We start from the raw sequence: 23,338 nt of genomic DNA, 5'->3' as shown, positions 1-23,338 counted from the left end.
AAAATTCTGTTACAATGTTATACTCCTCCCTTGTCTTAGACCATCAATTGCAGTTAATCCTCAACTGAGCGCGACATAAAATTTATTATCTGAATCCCGCCTCTCATCTTCCTTGACTTCACCAAGTCAACTGGTTTGAATCATAGTTAATGCTAAATATGTTGAAGCAAAAAAAAAAAAAAAAGGATATTGACACAAATAAATAAAAGTGTTAAGGGAAATATTTGAGGTATGGATATCGAGGTAATTTAAACGTTAATCCATCCATAAATATTGTTGAATTATATTTTCCATCGCAGAGACACCCCTGGACGATTCATTGTGCTCGAAAGGGACGACGGCATTTAGCCGTTAATCGCCCAATTAAATTGGATCGTCCGAATCAGCCTCTAATCCACGCAGTGACCGTCCAGGGCTTTCTCTCGCGCCACTCGTATTTCGACGAGTCCGCGAGGGGTGAGCTTGCACCCCTCACTCTCATTTTACTCGGAAGCTCGTGCATGCATGCACAGAAAACCAACAAAAACCAATTGGATCGTAAACGAATAAAACCACTGCAATAAAAATTAACCGGCCATTGTAAATCAATTTTTCGCTTGGAAAATATACAGACGAAATTCATTGGTACTCTTGTGGTGTTCAAAGGATCAAGTATGCGTTGATATTCACCGTTGTAATCGTTGCTGTCCAGTATAACGACAACGACGACGGAATTAATTAAAAGCAGCCGGTGTTGGTGCCTTGCGTGAAAGGGTTTGTGGTAATTTTGATACAGAGTTATAGAAGCTCTACGGTGTCCGGTGTCCCAACAATGTCCGGCCCAAACTAGCACCAAGCCAGATGTCGCCATGAGCGTGACGTCACTGGTTAACTATTCCATCGCTTTTCACCACCCAGTTCAACCCCTTCTCGACATCGTTGACACGATATGTGGGGTCTATCCTGATTAATTACCGATAGTTACACAAGCTGACGCTGGACCTAACACTCGTTCCGCATAACTTTCAAGAATATATTCTGAAAATTTTCCATTTTGTATCAAGCTCACCTTTTTTTTTCATTCATCCTAAATAGCATTTTATTTTATTTAATAAAAAATTTATACATCAACTGCTAGGAAATAATTGAGAAAAAAAAACAAACTTGTCGTTGATTTTATATTTGAGAAAAATTATTGTAGTTAGGATTGAAATAATTACAAATGATTGATTTAGAATGGAATTTTGATGAACAAAGTATTTTTTAATGAGTTGGAAAAGTTTTAATTAAAGTCAATTATATGATTGAAACGGTGAAATGGAGAAAAAGTGAAATAAACAAATTGGTAAATGGGATTCATGTGAATTGGCAATATTTGGCAATTACAAAATATGAGTTTACATTTAATAATTGTGGTAAACAGTGGTAAACGTGGTTGCATCGAGTGGTCACAGGGTGAGTTTAATTTTCTATCTTTATTCATCGTTCCGTACAGAGTATGAGAGAGAAACGAAGCGTATCGCGAATATTCCCTCGATAAATGCGATATTCAGCGTAACTACTCGTCCAAATCGCAATTTTATTTCATCCCTGATTTACTTTTGATTCATTCACCATGTTTTGATAATAATCGATTGAAAAATATGCTCGGAATTTATCCATAACTTATTACATTCATTTGACAATTTTTTTCTATCATCAACAAATAATCGAAAAATGTTACTATTAATTATAATAATTAATCAAATTAAATAAATTTTTTTAACATTTTATTCTAAAAAATTTGATCAAAAATTGTCAATTTAAAAGTTATTGAATTTTTGACAGAGTTATTTTGAAATTTATAAGAACATCACGAAGCTATTAATGACAATATGATCGATATTAGCGAATATTTCCCAAGGGATATTTATCCTGATCATGGCTTCGATATCGTATTCGTTTACCCCGACTGGTTATCGCTCAGTGACATTTATTCAAATGTAATATCTTGTCTCGCCGAAGATTACCTGAAAGGGGAAAATTTTTCCCTACGGACGATTGTTTTTCTCGAGTTTGTCTTTTAGCTTTTAAATAATTCAACAATAACCCAAATTTGATATTTAAAATAACAACATCTTTTATCTTCTCAAGCAATTAATTTTTTTTTGTCATAATGTCAAATTTAATTCTCAATACTTTACTATTAATAAAATGATTTATAAAAAAGTGGTTTATTTCACCATTTTTCATGAAGGCTCTTTAAAAAAGTTCACAGCCACTCTACGCAAGCTGTTCCCACGTGCCTTTCCAATTTCTTAAAGAGCCGCAACAATTTATGTGACTCGTGTTCATAAACTACAACTCACCCCCTCAGATCCACCCTTATAGAAACTAGAAACCTGCAACTCCTCATGTCCCTCGTTCGAGAGTTCTTAAAAGTTACTCGTGGATCGTGTTTCTCGATACTTATTAGCTTTCTTTAGTGCGAAGGTGATACTCTCCCTCTTTTTCCTCTCCAAAAAGTCACTTTTAGGAGGGTTTTGAGAGGAGACTAGTGCGCACGAATGAGTATAAAACTTTCGCAATATCTACGCGTGCACGACTATTCGAGGGTAGATGCTCCATTTCTTACTTTCTATTCCTATTTTTTTTACCTCACCGACAGGTAAGAAAAATTGTGGCATGAATATTATTCCGCTAGAGAACATCATTATCATCATCATCTTAATACCAATGAATGAGTTGAAAGTAAAAATTCCTGCAAGTTAAGGAAATTGATTGTCTTGAGGGGATGAAAAGGAGTTGCTTGATAGTTTATTACTTCTCCGCTACGTGGCGGCACATGGATCTTAAAATCATTTTAATTATTTTCATTTTCCTTATATTTTCCATATTTTATTAGAAATCATTAATCTAATCAATTTTAGATCTTTCATGATCACCTTTACATCATTTAGCTAACTTATCCATCTCGAAAAATATTTTGAATAAATTTTATTGATGAAATCCATCATTTTGCCATTTTTTAGTTTTTTTTTTTGTTTATAACAAATTGGAATGGTTATAAACAATATATAATTATTTACAGTCATGTAAAGTCGTTGACAACCATTTTGTATTGATATTAATCTCATTTTGAAATAATATTAATCATTCAATGAGTAAAAATTATTTCAAATGTTTTTTTTACTTCATTTACTTTACAATCTTTTTGTTGCAAAAAAGAGAGACACAACTAGGCCGAATTTGTTTGAACTTATTTTTAAATATTTTTTATTGTATCATCTTTCGAATAAAATTAGTTTGAAATCGATATCTTTAGTGGTTCTCGAGATATCGAAATGAAAAAAAAACCTGACATACGTACGTATAATTGTACGTATGGAAATTCATTCTCAAACCCTCTAAAATGCTTCTCAATGTCTCAAAATGTAAAGAAATAATAAAATTACGATTTAAAAAAAAATCGGACATACGTACGTACGTTTGTACGTACGGACATCCATTATTAAACCTTCTAATATGCTTTCAAATGTCCTGAAACGTAAATATATGATAATTTTATCATAATTACGAATTTTAAAAATTGACTCCATTACAATAACTTTATAATGGGAATCCAATAAATATTTTATTAAATTAAATGATTGGTATATTAAAATTGCATTCATACATTTCTAGAGAAACTATTATGTCTATTGTACAAACTTTTTTCATTTTAATTGCATACGAAAAAAATTTTAAAAAAGTTTTTGTTGATTTAGCGATGAAATATATATATATATTTGATGGTTAATTAATGAAAAATATTGAGATTTCAACTACTTGTTCTGTTGAACGGTGAAACCACCAGACCACAGAACATAACGGTATTCCTATGCAGTACAAAGTTAATTCTCTATTTAGGAGAGTTTGTGTTAATTAATCTCAATAGATTAACCCAATTAAGTATATACGGATGGCCGTTTATTACCAACCTTTCGGTGGCTCAGAGGCTTCAACAAGCTCCCGAGCATAAACGTAGTCGAGGAGTCGTTAAAAACCTCACCCTCATAATTTCAAATACAAAAATCTTAAATGTATTTATTTCGTTGCAAGATAAAAAAACAAACAGTACAGTACTAATGAAATGATGCAAATTCATGAAAATTTGCTTAAAAGATTCAGTAAATTGTAATTAATTGGACAACTTAAGAGGATTTTATACTTCTCCTTTTGATTTTTATTTTTTCAAATCAAGTGAATGAGAATCTACTGAGTGCCATCTTGCAATAATGAATAAATACTAGTAAAAAAAAAATAATCGAAAAAGTTTTTTAGTTACGTGAATAATTCGTTGGACAAGCTCAATGAGTCTAAGAGAATCAAAAAGAGGTAAAGGGTGAAGGGTTTGTACTACTTCTTTTTCCAATTAAAATTCAACGCCCGTGGACGGTCCGTGTAATTGGTGGAGATCGTCTTAAGCGAGAAAATTACTTCGATGGGGTTGTCGAGTCTCAAGGGGTGAGGTTTTAAGGGTTTTAACTTGAGGATGTGAATTGAGGAAAAATCCTACCAATAAATAAATTTAAATACATGAATATCAAACCTTACAAAATTCCATCTATTTTATTTTATTAAAAATACTAGTATTTATAACTTTTTTATTTTAAATTTAATATTTTTTCTAAAAAGGTTTATTTCGAGTTTATAATAAATCTTTTAAAAAGTGTTTTAATTAAAATAATAAATTTTACAAGATAAACATTTTTATTTTTTATTGTGGTATACATATGTAATATGATAAATAACTTTTTCGATGATACTATGTGATGTGTCGTTGCCAACTACACTCTCAGTTATGAAATAAAACCATGTAATTAGCTGTACAACCCTTGTCCGTATTGCCCTGTCAATGGTACCATGCACTTTAGAGGCACAGTCGGTTGAGGGACATGAAGAGAAAGCAAAGCTCGTGCGCAAGAGGTTCGGGGAACTGCGGAGGCATCAAGTGCCCGCTAATTAATACCCCTAATTGCGTCGACCCCAGGAAACCCCCACAAGCGCTAACACAACCCGCTCGGTTACACATCAGGAATCATTTCCACACAGTTTTGACATTTCACTCACATTTCCTATCTTTTTTCTTTACTCCCCTACATTCTCTAACTCACTTCATCATTTTTGATATTCCCACTTTACTTGCATCCTCTATTCTGAAAGCTTTTAATTACTGACATTAAAGAAAATTTTAATTGTTATTTGTACTCATCACTTTATAAATTTTTCAAGACAATGAATGATAATTTATTTGAAATATTCATTAGCTTTAATTACAGAGAATTTTTTATTAATTATTATTATTCTTTTTTCTATCTTTCAAAGTGATCGTTAGAAATGAAAATATTTTTACATCTTTAATAAATAAACTAAAGGGATTAATTTTAATCCATTCTTTGAATTATTATTCTTTATTGAATTTTGTTTTCGACAATAAGTATTTAATGTGATGTCAGTAAATAATTTTTTTTTCACTAGAAATATCAGTATTTGACAACAGGTGTAAAGAAAAACAAAAAAATATTTCATGTGTCTTAAATTCAACGACCCTTTTCGATAAATTCTCCATCCCCTCACAAAGACCACCCCTGAGTTTGCACTTTTACCACCAGAAGGGCTTTAACTTACAGCTACCTATCCTCGCAACATGTCGCGTATGTTCTACAAACTTTTCAACGTCCTTATATATTTTCCAAACCCCCTCAACTTCTTTTCACTCTTCAACTCCAATAGGTTTCAGAGTAATATTGTATCACGTGAAATTTAATCGTCATAACTGACCCACCCCATAGGTCTACCTTTCATTTACTTTTGGAGGCAGCAAAAAATTCTCATACTAAGATCTCTTGTTGTTCAATATGAAAATATCCCAAATAAAACTAAATAGGCCCAAAAGAGGCCTAATACAGACCTGATTGCAGCCTAATCTTAACTTAAAAATATTTTCGGTGCCCAAAATAAGCTCAATCCACACTTAAATTTAGGAGGCGTCCAATTCAAGCTTAAAAAAATTTTCTAACCTACAAGACGCCTAATCTAAGCCCAAAAGTATTTACCAGGTCATATTATGGGTACATCATGGGCTTAGAAAATATTTTTTGACTTGATTTGGGCCTCCTTTGGGCCTAAAAAATATTTTTTGACTCGAATTGAGCCTCCTTTGGGCCTAAAAAATATTTTTTGACTCGAATTAGGCCTCCTTTGGGCCTAAAAAATATTTTTTGACTCGAATTGGGCCTCCTTTGGGCCTAAAAAATATTTTTTGACTCGAATTGAACACATTACAGACTTAGAAAATACTTTTAAGCTTGAATTAGGTACATTATGGGTCTAGAAAATATTTTTGGGCTCGAATTGGGCCTCCCAATTTTGAGTGCACCAAAAAATTGATCATTTTTACACGAGATTGCTAAAATGAACGACAATAGAAACATAAGAGTAAAATTCAGTCGTAATAATCGAGGCGAAGGGTTAACATGTTGTGGCATAGTTAACGAGTGTGGTATACCAGACTGCCGGAAAACCGTGGTGTCGTCCTCTAATATATGTATATGCGATAGACACAGTATAGTAACCCCTCATACGTTACGTAAACGGATCTGTCTAAGCATATGTTGCCACAACTATACTACATCGAACTGCCACGACTATGTGGTTAATTTTATGCTCTATTTTTTACCCTAATAGTCTACTAAATATTTTTTATCGACACTATTATACGAAACACAGTTATCTCTTTAATATAAATTTAATAAATAAGAAAGATCTTTTAAAAAAATACCCAACATAAGCTATATTTTATGTATATCCAGCAAATTATCAATCTGTGCATAATACTAATTAATAAATTATTTATTGTAAATTATCAGTTGGTAATTATTAATAAATGCATATTTGTATTCGTGTCAAATAAATTATGCAAGCCCTTCATTAACTAGTCTGCATGGCCATTACAGTGACCGGGCTAGTATTTGGCTCATTTCATTTGTAACTTATTATTAATGAATATTGACATTAATTTTCCACGACGTCATTTAATAATTTATCAAAAGAAAAAACCTTACATTACCAAAAACATTATACTTATTATTATTTTGATAATCACCAATTATAAATGAAATTTATTTTTTACAAAATAATCATGTGACATTATTGGCTGATCATGAACGAATATTACTACTTTATTATAACATGAGCTGAGTTATACTACTTTATTTTTCTTTTTTCTTTTTGTAAAATAACTTCATTAAAGTTTTTTTAAATATCGAAAACAGATAGAAACCACTAATTTGAATTTTATTGAAGAATAAAAATACTTGTCATTTTTTATTTTCATAAATATTGGTAACAATATCCAATACGTCCACAAATTGAATTTTAATAGATGATTAAAATATAAATGTTAGATTGTTTGTGGAAATTGGAATGACTTTTTCAAGGCAGTGATTAGTTGAGTTTATTGAAAAAATATTTACATCATCAAAACTGTTTTAAAAAAATAATTAATCGATGAATGAAATCATTTATAATATAATTTCAATAGAATTAAACAGAACAAAAAGGTATAATTGATACAGTTGGTGAGTCTATTGGAAGAGGAGTGAATATAAACAATTAATTATAAAAAATAAAATCATTAATATTCGTTAAATGACAAAATCATTAAATTATTGATGGTAGAGTACTGATGTAGAGCTAAACAATTAGCGTATTCGTTAATTATCAGTCTGCGAATAAAGCGAGCGATGGTAGAAGGACGCGCAAGAGAGCACTCGAGCTACCGGCGATTAGTTCGATCGATTTTATTACGAGGTTGATAAATAAGTGAGGGTTTGAGTGTATTTACTCATTCGATCGTGTGCACGCATGTTGTTTACGCATAGCATAAACGTTAATAATCTTTTGAGATTTAATTTAATTTCTCAGCCTAATTAATTATTTATTATTTTTTATCAGCTTATTTACTTCAAAATAAATTCACTTATCAACATTTCATCCAATTATTCAATCCTTACTTGAGTTAATGAGTTTAATGAGTAATTATAGATATTTTTATATTTATTTGCTGTATAATTAATATATACAACACTCATTTCTATGTGATTACATCAAAGACAATTAATTATTATATCCAATTACATCGATGAAGAATTTAATTAAAATTTTGAGTGATGGAACTATTAAATTATATTAAGCTTCATTTTTTTTTATAAAAGATTCAATAGAAAATTTTTTTTTATTTTATATTGAGAGTAAATGTGTGCTTTTTATTTTTAATTGATAAATATTTTAAGTTAATAAGTTTTTGTAAATGAATACTTTCAGATAGTTGATACAATAAAATAATCGATTAAATGGAAATAATGAACAAATGAATAATATCGAATTGATCGAGTAGAGGAATAAATAAATTTAATTAATTTGAAACAAATACTGCAAATAAAATTAGGTCAATCTGTTAATATTAAATCTGTCAATTAGGAACTGAACCTTTTTTATTAATAAGGAGCAAAAAAAAAAGAATATAATATCAATTAAAAAGTCTACTTTTACAATCTCTAGCATCGATAACTAAGAACAATACAATTGCCAGAGAGATGCTTGAGGGTGGAGTAACGACGTTTTTTTCTCTCTCTCTTTCGGTTTAAAATTAATTACTCCAATAAAAGTTAATCTTTTCAGTTTGTAAAGCTACGACGTCGATGGGGTGATTATTAAATAAAAATTATATCGAGTAAAATTCTCTGTTCTCCCTGTTCTCATTTCTCCCTTCTTTTCTTTCCCACCGCATTTAGCGTCTTATTCTCTTTATGAAAGAGTTTGAGTGGGTGGAATGTCTAATTTGAAGGGTTAAAAAGAGGTTTAAGAAAATGTCTTATCTGATAAATTCAATGAAGAGTGATTCAAAATCATTGTATTATTTTTGTTTCAAAAGTTATATTGAATTATATATTCAAATGTCTAAGTATATAAATTTAACGTTAATTAAAGTTGATTTAATAACATTGAAAAAGCTATTACGAAAACTCATCTTGGAGACGTAAATACACTACATTATTGGATGAAAACGTAAGGATAGGTAGGAAGATTTTAAATTAATCGATTGAGACGCCAGTGTTCTTCGAGGACGGCGTCGTTTGCGCGCGGCCGGGTTCATTAGAGAGTCTTAATTAACTTGTGGCGCACGCGACTTTGCACAATAGAATATTCCCTGTGCAAGCTTACGGGCATTCAATTACACGTTAATAATATACACCACGGCGTTATGTCGCACTAGTGGTCGTCATAATTTTCCAGCCACTCTCTACATATACTGTATAATGTAATAATAGGGATCGATTGACCTGCATCGATCAAAATACCATATTCACATATTTTATTACTCTGTAAGTTGTCAGTAATCAATAATTATTATCTTGTTTAATTAATCAATAATTCAGTTAATTATTGGAGACTAAATTGAAATGTTTTTATTAAATTTACCGGAAGTGTTTGTTAAATTTAACAATATACCATTTTTTAATCATATCTAATTATTTATAACAATATTTTATTTTATATAACAAATTAAAAATTCTATAAACAATTTATGATTATTTAGAGCCATGTGAAGTTATTGACAACCATATTGTATTAATATTGAGCCCAGTTTTCAACTCAATTTATTTTACATTTCTTTTGTTATAAATAAAACGAATTAACCGAATTTGTTTAAATTTCTTTTCAGATCTTCTTCATTGTATTGTCTTCAAAATAAAATTAGTCCGGAGTCGATATCTTGAATGGTTCTCGAGATATCGAAATAAAAAAAAACCTGACATACGTACGTATAATTGTACGTACGGATATTAATTTTTGAACCTTCTAAAATGCTTTTAAATGTCACAAAATATAAAGAAATAATAAAATTACGAATTAAAAACAAAACCGGACATACGTACGTACAATTGTACGTACGGACATTTATTTTTAAACCTTTTATTATGCTGTGAATTGTCTCAAAATGTAAAAATATAACAAAATTATGCATTAAGATAATCGACCGCAATATAATAATTTTCTAATGACAAGTTAAAAATAAATTACAAAGCTATTTGAGTTTGAATAATTGTTCACATTAAATCTGAAAAATATTTCCCAAGTTTTACTGTGTATAGAATACTTGATATTACACTTTTATGAATATTTTTATGACATGATTGTAATAAAAATATAAATTTGAACATTGATAAAAACATTTCATCGAAACGTAACATAACTGTAATATAATTCGCAATAAAATTCGATAATAATAATAAAAAAATTGGTTAAACGAGAATGAGAATTCATAAAGGGTGAGGTTTAAAATTAGGCAGTTGCTCGACAAACGGTTCGAAAGCATAAAACGGGCAAAAGGAAGAAAATAGTCAGAATAGCAAGTTCGCTAATTAGTTATGTAGAAAAGGAGGAGGAAAACCACCCTCTCCCCTTAGAAGCTTATACTGTTAATTAACATACCGAGGGTAGCGTACTGTACCCAGGATTGCTATCTAAGACGAGGTATATAAACTCACAGAATAATAGCACTAAAACTTAGTCATCTTCTCAGTTTTGTGCGAAACGAATCTCTGTTTTGTTCTTTTGTATGAATTTTTCATTCATCTATTATTGCTTTTAATTAACTTGATAACTTGTCAAAAAATTTAACATTACACCTTTCAATTATATTATATTCATGTCTTCATATTTCAATATAAATAACATTCAAATTAAAACACCAATAATATTTTCCATTTGTCTTATTGATAGAAAATGATGTGTGTCCAAGGAATATTTTGATTGCTAAAACAATTAATCAGTTAAATAAAAATAAAATTAATATTCCCTTGATTATAAATGATAGTTGGCATGAATGTTTTTATAACTTGAAATATCGAATTCATTGTCAAAACACTCGAAGTGGTTTATTAGCCTTGAAAGTGATGGCAAACTTTGGAGAAATGATGTGAGTCTGCAACTGTCGTACACTTGAGTCATCTCATTCGCGGAGGGTGTCTGAAAGACAAGGAGCTTTGGGGTGGTATAGAAATTCGAACGAGGCAAGTCGAATCGTCAGTAGAAGCAGAGTTCTTGTTACAGTCACTGTCAAGTGCCACTTATCTTCCAAGATTTTCAAAGACGATAAAACGATCTCTGTGAAGAAGTGCTTTTCTGCAGGACTTTCCACATTTGTTTGTCTCGATTAACTTTGTTTAACGATGCCTCTATGCTACAGTAGCTGAGAGAAATGAGCTCCTTTAGGTTATAGGTATCATAAAGAACTTACTGAGGAAAAGAAAGATTTTTATAACTGTTTTTATATGATGTGACAGCATTTATTGTAAGCTTATCTTTACTAACCACCTTTTACCATTTTTATTCGATTGAGAAATACAAATCAGAAGGAAAATAATTCATTTGTAAGAATATCAAAATTAATTCTTATTTACTTGGATTATTTATTGTCACCAGAATAGAAAAAAAAACTACATATATACATATGAGAACAGAAAAAAATAAGTATGCACTTATAAAGGTGTAAAATCATCTGTGTGTAGACCTGGCTATATATCCACTGTAGATCTAAGTGTTTAGAAATTAAACATTTAAAGTGATTACAATGATAAACCCCACAGACAAACTATAATAATTATGTACTCGAATCATAATCACTTCTAGCTGTTTATGAAAAAAGACAAGTAAGACTATTTTAAATGAAACGTTTTATGACAGCACAAGTTTTATGTGTTTGTGTAAAATTTAATCTTATCTGTGAATGTATACTGATGGAGGATAATAGTATGGCAGAATTACTATTGAACATATCTGAATATGACAGGTGGACATTTTTCACGAGTCAGTAATTACTGGATTAATTAATATAATGCAGTCATGTCAATTAGATTTTTGACAATAATGTAATTGAATAATAAGGTTATTGTAATAATTTGAGAAATAAAATATCCTTAGTAACCAGTGCTTACGTACGCTCTTAACATGGGTTTTACAAATGTCTGCTATGTTTCTTAAGAGCAGTTGTACGTAAAATTGTCGTTGGGATCTGACGTAAGAATAATAATGAAGAATGAATATCATAGGGAAGGTTTTGATAAAAAGTTGCATAACACTGACTATTAACAAGAATTTGATGTATCGACAATAACATATTTGCGAAAATTGTAATATATGATAGGAATATAATAAAATATTATATGTGAAGGAATAAATTTTTTAAAAGTTTGACCCGATTCCGCATTTCTACGCATTGAGACGAAAAGAATGAGTGGTCGAACTCGAAAATCGGACAACTTTGATTTTTCGACCCCAAAAAATGGTAAGTGGTACCCCTTTCCATTTTTTTTGGCCAAAAAATAAAAGTACTCCGATTTTGATAATTGAGGGCTCATTCTCTTCGTCTTGATGTGTAGAAATGCGGAATCGAGGCACCGGTCGAGAAAATTCACTTTAACACCCTTAAAAACGGGTTACACTAAATACAAATTACGAATTATCATCCCCTTGACTTTAAACCCTTATAACTCATGAACGGACGGTCCAATAACCGTTTTTACGGACGTTTCAGAAACCTTAAAGTCTAAGCTAAATATGCATATTCATGAACAATGTTAAAAAAATTTTCTTCACCCTTAAAATCGCTAAAATATAAAAAAAATCACATTTTTTTGGGAAGTTGCCACATATTTCGGCCATTTTAAGGGTGAAAAAAATTTTTTAAACGTTTTTCATTGATATGTATCTTTAGCTTAGATTCTAAATTTTTTAAATATTTCTTAAAAATAATTATTAGATGACTTGTATACGAGTTATAAAGGTCTAAAGTCGAAGTAAAGATGATTTTTTGACCTTACTCCGACTTTGGACCATTATAACTCGTGTACAAGTCATCGAATAATGACTTTCAAGAGCTGTTTAGAAACTTTAGAATCTAAGCTAAAGATACATATCAATGAAAAACGTTTAAAAAATTTTTTTCACCCTTAAAATGGCCGAAATATGTGGCAACTTCCCAAAAAAATGTGATTTTTTTTATATTTTAGCGATTTTAAGGGTGAAGAAAATTTTTTTAACATTGTTCATGAATATGCATATTTAGCTTAGACTTTAAGGTTTCTGAAACGTCCGTAAAAACGGTTATTGGACCGTCCGTTCATGAGTTATAAGGGTTTAAAGTCAAGGGGATGATAATTCGTATTTTGTATGTAGTGTAACCCGTTTTTAAGGGTGTTAAAGTGAATTTTCTTAACCGGTGCCTCGATTCCGCATTTCTACGCATCAAGACGAAGAGAATGAGTGGTCAAACGTGAAAATCGGAGAACTTTTATTTTTTGGCCAAAAAAAATGGAAAGGGGTACCACTTGCCATTTTTTAGGGTCGAAAAATCAAAGTTGTCCGATTTTGATGATCGAGGACTCATTCTCTTCCTCTTGATGTGTAGAAATGCGGAATCGTGTCAAACATATAAAAAATTAATTATTTCACTCCTAAAATGGGGTAAAACGGGAACTTGCTCCAATTTTAGCATAAATCATCCTGCGATCATGATTTTAGCTATGTGCACTTTTTTCCTCTCATCCACATCTTTCATTTAAGCCCTCAATCAACCTCGTAGCATTATTAGGATAGAAGTTATCCACATTTCCATGTGTTACAGTTTATCGTAAATATCTCGAGACCTATAACTCCAATGACTGCGACAGCTAGTGTTTTGGAATCGTCTCATCCAGAATTTTCCGATGATGCCCATGGTTTTATGATTCAAGCATAAATCATTATTTTAAGATTCTTCCGACAAGAACATTTAATAAGTATAAGTTGCAGTACAACTATGGGAAAAAATGAATATTTTATTATACTTCTAAAAATATTTTTCAAAATACTTCTATAACATTAACTAGAAATGATCATTAATTGAATATTGCAGAACTGTTAAAAACAATTTATTCTAAATACTGAAATCACGATGATTATTAAATTCTATCATAGTTGACAATATTTCTGATGAAATTTCCACCGAGAATAAAGAATTTATAAAGCCGATTACAAGTAGTACTTTTTCCGATTCTTGTTTCACGTAGGATTGTAAATGTACGTGAACGAGACTATTTACCAAAAGGATTTTTTCCGGCTGTGTTTCATGCTCTATATGACTGATACGAATTTATATATATAACAATTACGCACTGTTATTTATTTATTTTCCTTTCATTAAAGAGCAAAGTAATCAAATAATATTGATTAATATTTTTTTAACTATGATACCGATGTAAATTTTTTTAAAAATAAATGAATAGTTTTCTTTTAAATTAATCTCCACTTCCTAAAGTATCTATCAACTTTTCTATGTGAATTGCACTTAAAGTTTATCGTCTAACATAATTGAACATTTATCAAATCATTTTACTTCATATAACTTTTATTCAGAATTAATCGAATACGAGCTACTGAACAGTTTCTTATATCAATAAAATAGTCGATGAACATTTAAATATATAATAATATATTACTTTTAAGGTAGTTATCCTGCAAGAGCAATCACTTATAATTCTTTTTAAACTGCATTTCTTTATAGAATAACAAAAAAAAAATTTTTTTTAGAAAAAAAAATGATCTCTGTTAGAGTTAATGAATTTGGAGGTTAGGCACCTAGGGAGGAAAAACATTTTTGTCATACCTGTGTGGAAAATTAAACTTTTCTCTAATGGAAAAGTGAACTTTTCGCGTGGTAAGATGAAAAGATATTTGCAATTGAAAATTGCAATTTTACTATGCAATATAATAATAGAAATTAACCTGTTATAGTTTTTCAACAAATATTTAAAAAAGAAATTTACGATTATGTTTAAAAAAAAAAACAGAATATTAATGAAAATATAATTAATGCTTCGATGAAATTTCACATAATGTTAACGTTTAATTATTGAAAAAATAATTAATAAAATTAATTATCAGCTGTACCAAGAATTGTTTTGAATTATAGAAAAAAAAAGTTATCAAAAATACTTTCAATAATTATTATTATTAAATATTACTTACGCCGTATTATAAATAATTTCTTAATATAATTTCACGAAAATTTGGATAATTTTTTTTTCTTATATAATTAAATTTCTCTAGCTGGGACAAAATAAATTCTGATACGAGCTCTCGAGAGATAACTACCTCGAAGTAAATCTCCTGTTATTTAAACAACATTGAAAAAAAATGTGTAATTTAAAAAAAAAATTTATTTCCACAGTTTTGCTGGGAAAATGGACAGAAGAATTTGGTGAGTCGAATGAAGAATATTGAGGAAAAGAGATATCTTAACTCGAGGCGACGTCATAAACGCCAAGCGCAGGAGGCACTTGTATCTTCGGGGTCGTTGGTAACAATGAGACAAGCTGAGTAGAGAGGTTGGTTGTCTGTAAGGTAGAGAAGGAAACAAGAGAGTGAGAGAGATGTAGAGCAGGGTTTGTGCAGCTACAGCGGAACATCCCCCTTGGCTCTTCCTATCTCCGTTGAAACCCCGCGTTTACTGTACCTAAGAGGCTTCGCAGGGGTGCAATGATCCCGGAGATTGTATACAATCACTAAAACATGAGATAACTATAGATCCTATTTTACTATGAAAATGAGCAGAGAAATGAACTTTTTGTTCAACTCAACTTTCGAGGTCAATATTTGATATTATTTTTTATGGATTAATTAGACAATTTTCATTTTGGTTTTATTTAAATACGTCGAACTTTGATAATCCTGAGTTATAGCGGATTACAGTGTCAATTTGGTTGAGTATCAGGTGCAAACATCGAGTCGTGAATATCCAATGACATTAGCAAATTGCTGATAGTCAATTATTATTTATTGCATTATAGTTTTATCGTTATTTATATCTTTATTATATGACACTGTTTTGTAAAGGATTTTTACATTGGATTAAATTTGTAAATAAAATAGAAAAAAATTGTACAAATAAAAGTAAATCAAAAATCAATCGACTGAGAATTTTTCTCTTTCTGAAATCTTCATCAATATCAATATTTTATTTTACACCTGAGATTTTACCGACTCTCTAGAGTATTTGGAAAAACTATAAAATAATAAAACAACGTTAAAATATAGAGAGATTAGTTGATCGTGGCATGAACCTCCGAGCTTATGTCCCACCTAGTCGTTTCTTCTCGTAACAATAATTTGTCGTTATGAAATAACGACAGAAGGAAGGGTAATATGAACGGGTTGTGAGAGAAATAGAGAAGGTATGTATATTGTATCCAACCTCAGATCTTTATCCAAAAAATTCGATAGCGTAATAAATGTTGATAAAATAAAATTTTATTAACGAATAATACCTTTAAGTTTGTTACTATTGAATTTTACCTCTTTTATTCGTTTCCTTTTTTTTTTTTTACATTTTAAAAATATGTGATAATAAAAAACAAACATCTCTTATCGAAACTAAAAAGAGTTATTTTAAAAATGTCTTAATTTAAAATAAAAATAAACATTGAAAAATATTTGTATTTTAATTTGTGAATTGATTTTAATTCAAATATTTCGCGGTAAGCTACGATTAATTCACCCTCTGGCCATCCCCTCAAGTTCCATCTCCAACTAAGGTCCTTCCTCTTCCTCTTCTGATGCTCCCGGGCGCACAATTGAGCATCGTGAAATAGTGAGAGTGCAGGGGGTGGATCCCAAGTCTACCACAGAGAATAATGTTAATGAAATACAGATAGGATCTCTATACAAGAAGCTGTGAGAATGCTTGTTGGAAATTTCTTGTCCTTCTTACATTTTATATAAATAGAAACTCATTTTTTATTTTTTCTTAATTCACCAAATTTCTTTTAGAGATAATATGACTTAAAGTTTTCATTAATTTAATATCACTTTTATGAATAATAATTAATGAAAGATTATTTTTATTTAACAATTATCGAAATCATCTCAGGACAATTTTAATTCCGTTGACGTTATGCATGAACTGCTAAATAGCACTCCTCGATAAGAGAATAGTTTGTGTGCGTTCTCAAGTGAAGCTACAACTGCAAAATTTGGTAACTCGACTGTAAGTGGACAAAGTTTATTTTTATTGTTTTCATACTGAAGGGAAAAAATATTTTTATGAATGAGGAAAAATAATTCAATCGTAAAAAGATGGGAAAAAAAACACACACACACAAATTCAAGACTGACCCAAGTCGTTATGTATTCACTTGAGACTTTTGTGTTTTCCAGTATGAGTAACTCTTGGAGGCAGCGATCCATAGAACGTTATGGTCTGAACATCCTTCGCAACTTGCTGAGGACCTCCAAGTCTCGTTTTCCTGGCACACCCTCGTATTTCAAATTTTATCGCTTGAGAATGTTAAGACGACCTTAAAGCTAGACCATATCATTTCAGAAAAATAAATGATACTTGATATTTTTTATTTTTAAAATGACTTTTCTTTTATTGAAAAATAATTATTGTATAATAATAAATGTCGTAATTAAATAAATTTTATGTTTCATATATAGGCATTCCTTCAATATTGCCTGTTGGTCCATAATTACAAACTATTTGAGTAGTATACCAACGATTGTTTTTCTTAAATTTTATCAGTCCACATCCTACATACTCACTATCTGCCCAAATCATCTGGGTATAATGTAAAGAAGGATTGTCTCTAGAATAATAAATATCAGAACATCATTTTATTCAATAAAAACATTCTGAACACCTTTGATACAATCAATTCCAAATAACAGAATTATTATTTCATTTATTGAACATCTTACCCCATTGACTTGACATGTTTTTTATCCAAATCATTGACTTCCTCATACCATTGCATGATAAGACTTGTCATATTGTTTGGATATTTTTTTGAAGAACTTGCAAAGGCAACATTCTGACCCACCTCGAATCGTTCTTAACAGAAATGATAAAATAAAAAGATTTCAGTAAGTAAAATATAAATAGGTTATGTTAAATTAAACTGATACCAGTATCTCGACAGTCATCATGACCAAATACACATTGATTGGCCCATCTTTGAGCAATAGTTGCCAACTCATCATCCCATGTCTAAATCAAAGATTGATATTGGTATAAATGTTGATACCAGATTTAATATAGAAAGATAGAAACTTAAATTAATTATTCTAATTACCACAGGACCCATATTCGTTGCAGGTGGTTGGGGTCCAGGATCACCTCTCTTCTCATTTCCACATGCAACAAAATGTCTCAAGTTATTATGAGTATCAATAACTTCTTTCTTTTGATTGGATGACATTCCTGATTCAATAATTGATTTGTCACCACATTCAGGAGCATAATCTGAAGACTTTGTATTATGAATATAACCATTCAGTTATTCATTTTAAAAATAAATTTAAAAATATCTTGATGACATTTTTAATAATAGCTTACATATCGACACATTGTATGAGATTTATCAGGACATGATTTCAGGTTACAGTATGAAAGTGATAATGTTTCATAAGTCATAGTATTAATCACAATTAATAATATTCTTCCCCACGCGAATGAATGCATCATTTTAAAATTTCAAGTAGTATTTGTAAAAATAATTTTAATTATTAATCACAATGTTTAAGAAGTGTAATTAATTTATTACTGACTAACTGTTTTGTGAAGGAAAAAAATTGTTTAAAGTATTTTGTTTTTGTATACTGTAAATATTATTCAATAATTTTTTATGATGTATAGTTTGTTTGATAAAAATTAGGATGATTTGACAGCAATTTAATTGTTAACTACATTCACAGTAATAAAAAACAAATAAGTTACGTCAAAATATTTATGTTTAAAATAAAAATGATTTTCCTTGTGGGTATTACGTCAAATATCATGTCACAAAGTTACGGAATTGCATCGACAAAAATTGCAATTAACGTCTGTTAAATTTAAAATGTTCATTAAAACAATATTACACAGCGTTTTTTCGAGAAGGAATTCATCAAGTGTTTAATATTAAATCAATTATATTTAAGTTATTTTTTTCTTATCTAAGATGATGCAAAGTTATGTATATTATTAATAACATGATAATTATTATTGATTTAATTCTTAAGAAGTTTCATATATTGGTTGTCCTATGATATTTCCAGCAGGTCCATAGTTGCAAACTAGATAAGTAGCGAACCAACCGTCCTTCTGATAATTAATCAATCCACAACCTATGAATTCAGAATTAGCCCACACCATCTGAGTGTAATGTCCTGCAGGATTATTACTGGCAATAATATTTTAGAAATTATTTATTGAAATTGTTTAATGTTGATTCAGAATTTAAATTTCATTATTAACCTACCCAAATGCTTTTACTTGTGAGTTGTCCAGGTTCTTTACTTCTTCATACCAGCTTAGCATGAGTGATGTCAAATTATTTCTAAATTGATCTGAAGCAGCAAAATATGCGATATTTTGGCCCACACCAAATCGTTCTGAATTGGAGAATATAATTATTAACAACTGATAAGAGCTTATTTCTTTTATTTGAGGTAATGGTTGTTAAATTCTTACCAACATTCCGACATTGATCATGGCCAGAACCACATTGATCAGCCCAAGTTTGGGCAATTGATGCCACTTCTTCATCCCACATCTAAAAAAATATTGAACAATCAATATAAATACTGTTTCAAATTGTTTCACACTGTGAGACATGGAAATGTGAATAACTTCTATCCTAATAATGCTACGAGGTTGATTGAGGGCTTAAATGAAAGATGTGGATGAGAGGAAAAAAGTGCACATAGCTAAAATCATGATCGCAGGATGATTTATGCTAAAATTAAAGCAAGTTTCTGTTTTACCCCATTTTAGGGGTGAAAAAATAAGTTTTTCGAATGTTTGACCCGATTCCGCATTTCTACACATTGAGACGAGAAGAATGAGTGGTCGAACTCGAAAATCGGACAACTTTGATTTTTCGACCCCAAAAAATGGCAAGTGGTACCCCTTTCCATTTTTTTTGGCCAAAAAATAAAGGTACTCCAATTTTGATAATTGAGGGCTCATTCTCTTCGTCTTGATGTGTAGAAATGCGGAATCGGGGCACCGGTCAAGAAAATTCACTTTAACACCCTTAAAAACGGGTTACACTAAATACAAATTACGAATTATCATCCCCTTGACTTTAAACCCTTATAACTCATGAACGGACGGTCCAATAACCGTTTTTACGGACGTTTTAGAAACCTTAAAATCTAAGCTAAATATGTATATTCATACGAAACGTTAAAAAAATTTCCTTCATCCTTAAAATCGCTAAAATATAAAAAAAAATCACATTTTTTTGGGAAGTTGCCACATATTTCGGCCATTTTGAGGGTGAAATAAATTTTTTAGACGTTTTTCATGGATATGTATCTTTAGCTTAGATTCTAAAGTTTTCAAATACTTTTTGAAAATCATGATCTGATCATTATTTTACGAGTTATAAAGGTCTAAAGTCGAAGTAAAGATGATTTTTTGACCTTACTCCAACTTTGGACCTCTATAACGCGTAAAATAATGATCAGTTCATAATTTTCAAGCAATATTCAAGAACTTTAGAATCTAAGCTAAAGATACATGTCGATGAAAAACGTTTAAAAAATTTTTTTCACCCTCAAAATGGCCGAAATATGTGGCAACTTCCCAAAAAAATGTGATTTTTTTTTATATTTTAGCGATTTTAAGGATGAAGGAAATTTTTTTAACGTTTCGTATGAATATACATATTTAGCTTAGATTTTAAGGTTTCTAAAACGTCCGTAAAAACGGTTATTGGACCGTCCGTTCAAGAGTTATAAGGGTTTAAAGTCAAGGGGATGATAATTCGTATTTTGTATGTAGTGTAACCCGTTTTTAAGGGTGTTAAAGTGAATTTTCTTGATCGGTGCCTCGATTCCGCATTTCTACACATCAAGACGAAAAGAATGAGCCCTCAATCATCAAAATCGGAGTACCTTTATTTTTTGGCCAAAAAAAATGGAAAGGGGTACCACTTGCCATTTTTTGGGGTCGAAAAATCAAAGTTGTCCGATTTTCGAGTTCGACCACTCATTCTTCTCGTCTCAATGTGTAGAAATGCGGAATCGGGTCAAAAATTCGAAAAACTTATTTTTTCACCCTTAAAATGGGCTAAAACAGAAACTTGCTTTAATTTTAGCATAAATCATGCTCCAATTATATTTTTAGCTATGTGCACTTTTTTCCTCTCATCCACATCTTTTATTTAAGCCCTCAATGAACCTCATAGCATTATTAGGATAGAAGTTATTCACATTTCCATGTATTACAATTTTTCGCAAATATATCACTATTTAATTAATTTCAATATATCTATATCGTTTTTGCATGTAAAAACTGTTCAAAGTACATCTGGGTTGAGCGGAAAAATTGAAAAAAAAAATAATTTTCCACCATAGTCCCACGAGGGGAACATTTGGGGAACCTTGGAAAAAAAACATTACCAATGATTTCATATTTGTAGCTGGAGGTTGAGGACCAGGATTTCCTCTTTGTTCTTTTCCACTAGCGACAAAAGCTCTCCGATCATTGTGAAAATTAACAATTTCATCTCGCTGTTGAGAAGATAATCCTGTTTGAATCATAGTTTGATCACCACAAGCAGCAGCAGGAGCAGAATTCTATATTTTCATTAACAAAAATAAATTTTAAATCAAAATCATTTTTTCATCAGTTGAATAAACAAGTCATGATCTACAATCAGTTGAAACAACTTACATATTTACACTCGGTATGAGATCTATTTGGACACGATTCAAGATTACAATAATCTTGTGTTGATATTTCATTTATCAAGATACTGACAATTAAAAATAAAACAATAATACAATTCATTATTTTTTAAAAAATATTCAGCACTAAAAAATGGAAGGTTCAAAAAAATATTAGGCATTGAATACTGACAAGTTTAAGTATTGTATTGCTATTTATTTTACAATAAGAGGAAACATTTTACATAATAATGTCAATTCTCGACAATAATTATTCAAACAATTATAAACATAGTTGGTCTATTAACAATTTCATGATAGTGAATATCAACTCATAAATACAAAAATACGTTTTACATATAAATTATGTTCTTTATTTTTTTTTTTCAACTTAATCTACTCAAGTAATGAGAAACAAATAAGTCATAAGTAATTTGTCAAATCATGGATAATTACAAATCGCATAAAAATAGAGGAAGCAATAATTTATTTGTTAATTTCATATACTGGTCGACCAATTACATTACCAGTCGGTCCATAATTACATACAAGATGTGTTGTATACCAGTAATTATTTTTTTTATATCTAGTGCATCCACAACCTACTTGTTTTGTTTCAGCCCATACCATTTGAGTGTAGTGATAGACACGAGCAGTTGTAAATCTATGCATGATAAATCAATGACTTTGGTGTTTGTTAAAATATAAAATTATTCAGTAATAAGATAACTTACTGCAGTTTGTTAACCAAGTGTCTATTAAAATCTGCAACTTCATCGTACCACTGAAGAACAATGCTTGTCAAGTTATTGGGAAATACAGTTGAAGTACTGCTGAAGGCAATATTTTGGCCAACTTTAAATTGAGCTACATGAAGAATGAACAAATAGAAACAACTGGTATATTTATATTGATAATTGTTAATAAAAGAAAAAATTCTGTACCAAGATTTCGACATTGATCATGACCAAATACACATTGATTGGCCCATCTTTGTGCTACGATTGCTAATTCATTATTCCAAACCTAAGACATCATTATAATCTTTATACAATCTGATTATTGTGTTAATTAAAAAATCACTCATTTTACCAAAGGTCCAATATTTTTTGCTCTAGGTTGAGGTCCAGGACTTCCTCTTCTTTCTTTTCCACTTGCTACAAAGGCTCTTAGATGATTATGAACTCTTACCAATTCCAACACTTCATTTCTGGTCAATCCTGACTTGATGTACCTTCTGTTGCCACACCATGAAGAATACGTTGGAGACTACATTAATTTGATCATTATTAAGTATTTTTTAATCAATCGTTAATTATATAAAAATGATAAATAGCTTACTCTATATTTGCACATGGTATGACTATTGTATGGACATGAGTCAACATTGCAGTAGGATGTTGATGATGATACTTGATCAACTAAAATATAGCTTACTATTGATAATAAAAAACTTATCATTAACCAATTTACCATTTTAGAATATCATTTATTTATTTAAATTAAATTATTAACCAATATTTTATTCTTTAAGGATTAATTTTGAAAGACTTGAACTTAAAAATTGTGTCTTGCCACG

The 23,338-nt window shown here is 30.2% G+C and overlaps 3 protein-coding genes across 4 annotated transcripts; all 3 read right to left on the bottom strand.

Moving 5' to 3' along the window:
• Positions 1–17,447: 17,447 nt before the first annotated feature.
• LOC118071713 (venom allergen 5-like) lies at positions 17,448–18,576 on the bottom strand. The gene is made up of 5 exons (XM_035091047.1): positions 18,440–18,576; positions 18,177–18,353; positions 18,010–18,091; positions 17,803–17,935; positions 17,448–17,690 (listed from the first exon to the last, which is right to left on the bottom strand). The coding sequence occupies exons 1-5, from the start codon at positions 18,566–18,568 to the stop codon at positions 17,525–17,527; spliced, it is 687 nt and encodes a 228-aa protein (XP_034946938.1). The 5' UTR covers positions 18,569–18,576; the 3' UTR covers positions 17,448–17,524.
• Positions 18,577–18,744: 168 nt separating this feature from the next.
• Positions 18,745–21,940, bottom strand: LOC118071714 (venom allergen 3-like). Of its 2 annotated transcripts, none has more exons than XM_035091048.1 (5): positions 21,767–21,940; positions 21,493–21,669; positions 19,556–19,637; positions 19,344–19,476; positions 18,745–19,265 (listed from the first exon to the last, which is right to left on the bottom strand). In XM_035091048.1, the coding sequence occupies exons 1-5, from the start codon at positions 21,881–21,883 to the stop codon at positions 19,100–19,102; spliced, it is 675 nt and encodes a 224-aa protein (XP_034946939.1). In that variant the 5' UTR covers positions 21,884–21,940; the 3' UTR covers positions 18,745–19,099. The 2 variants fall into 2 exon arrangements, with proteins under 2 accessions (XP_034946939.1, XP_034946940.1); XM_035091049.1 differs by having other exon boundaries at positions 18,745–19,251.
• A 289-nt stretch (positions 21,941–22,229) lies between these two features.
• On the bottom strand, positions 22,230–23,338 carry LOC118071752 (venom allergen 5-like). Its single transcript, XM_035091099.1, has 5 exons — positions 23,101–23,338; positions 22,852–23,028; positions 22,704–22,785; positions 22,494–22,626; positions 22,230–22,423 (listed from the first exon to the last, which is right to left on the bottom strand). The coding sequence occupies exons 1-5, from the start codon at positions 23,233–23,235 to the stop codon at positions 22,246–22,248; spliced, it is 705 nt and encodes a 234-aa protein (XP_034946990.1). The 5' UTR covers positions 23,236–23,338; the 3' UTR covers positions 22,230–22,245.

This window comes from Chelonus insularis, unplaced genomic scaffold (genome assembly GCF_013357705.1).
Source record: "Chelonus insularis isolate UGA/USDA-ARS -01 unplaced genomic scaffold, ASM1335770v1 contig_88_pilon, whole genome shotgun sequence".
Taxonomy (NCBI): domain Eukaryota; kingdom Metazoa; phylum Arthropoda; class Insecta; order Hymenoptera; family Braconidae; genus Chelonus; species Chelonus insularis.
Note: the sequence above shows the minus strand (reverse complement) of the source record. Positions and strands in the feature narration are given on the sequence as shown.

Coding starts and splice junctions, on each gene's coding strand:
- LOC118071713 (XM_035091047.1), bottom strand. CDS start 18,568: ATGATGCATTCATTCGCGTGGGGAAGAATATTATTAATTGTGATTAAT. Junction 18,354..18,439: donor CTCATACAATGTGTCGATAT/GTAAGCTATTAT, acceptor CATAATACAAAG/TCTTCAGATTATGCTCCTGA. Junction 17,936..18,009: donor TGATGACTGTCGAGATACTG/GTATCAGTTTAA, acceptor ATTTCTGTTAAG/AACGATTCGAGGTGGGTCAG.
- LOC118071714 (XM_035091048.1), bottom strand. CDS start 21,883: ATGAATTGTATTATTGTTTTATTTTTAATTGTCAGTATCTTGATAAAT. Junction 19,477..19,555: donor TGATCAATGTCGGAATGTTG/GTAAGAATTTAA, acceptor TCTCCAATTCAG/AACGATTTGGTGTGGGCCAA. Junction 19,266..19,343: donor TCACAAGTAAAAGCATTTGG/GTAGGTTAATAA, acceptor TATTATTGCCAG/TAATAATCCTGCAGGACATT.
- LOC118071752 (XM_035091099.1), bottom strand. CDS start 23,235: ATGGTAAATTGGTTAATGATAAGTTTTTTATTATCAATAGTAAGCTAT. Junction 22,627..22,703: donor TGATCAATGTCGAAATCTTG/GTACAGAATTTT, acceptor TTCTTCATGTAG/CTCAATTTAAAGTTGGCCAA. Junction 22,424..22,493: donor CACTTGGTTAACAAACTGCA/GTAAGTTATCTT, acceptor TATCATGCATAG/ATTTACAACTGCTCGTGTCT.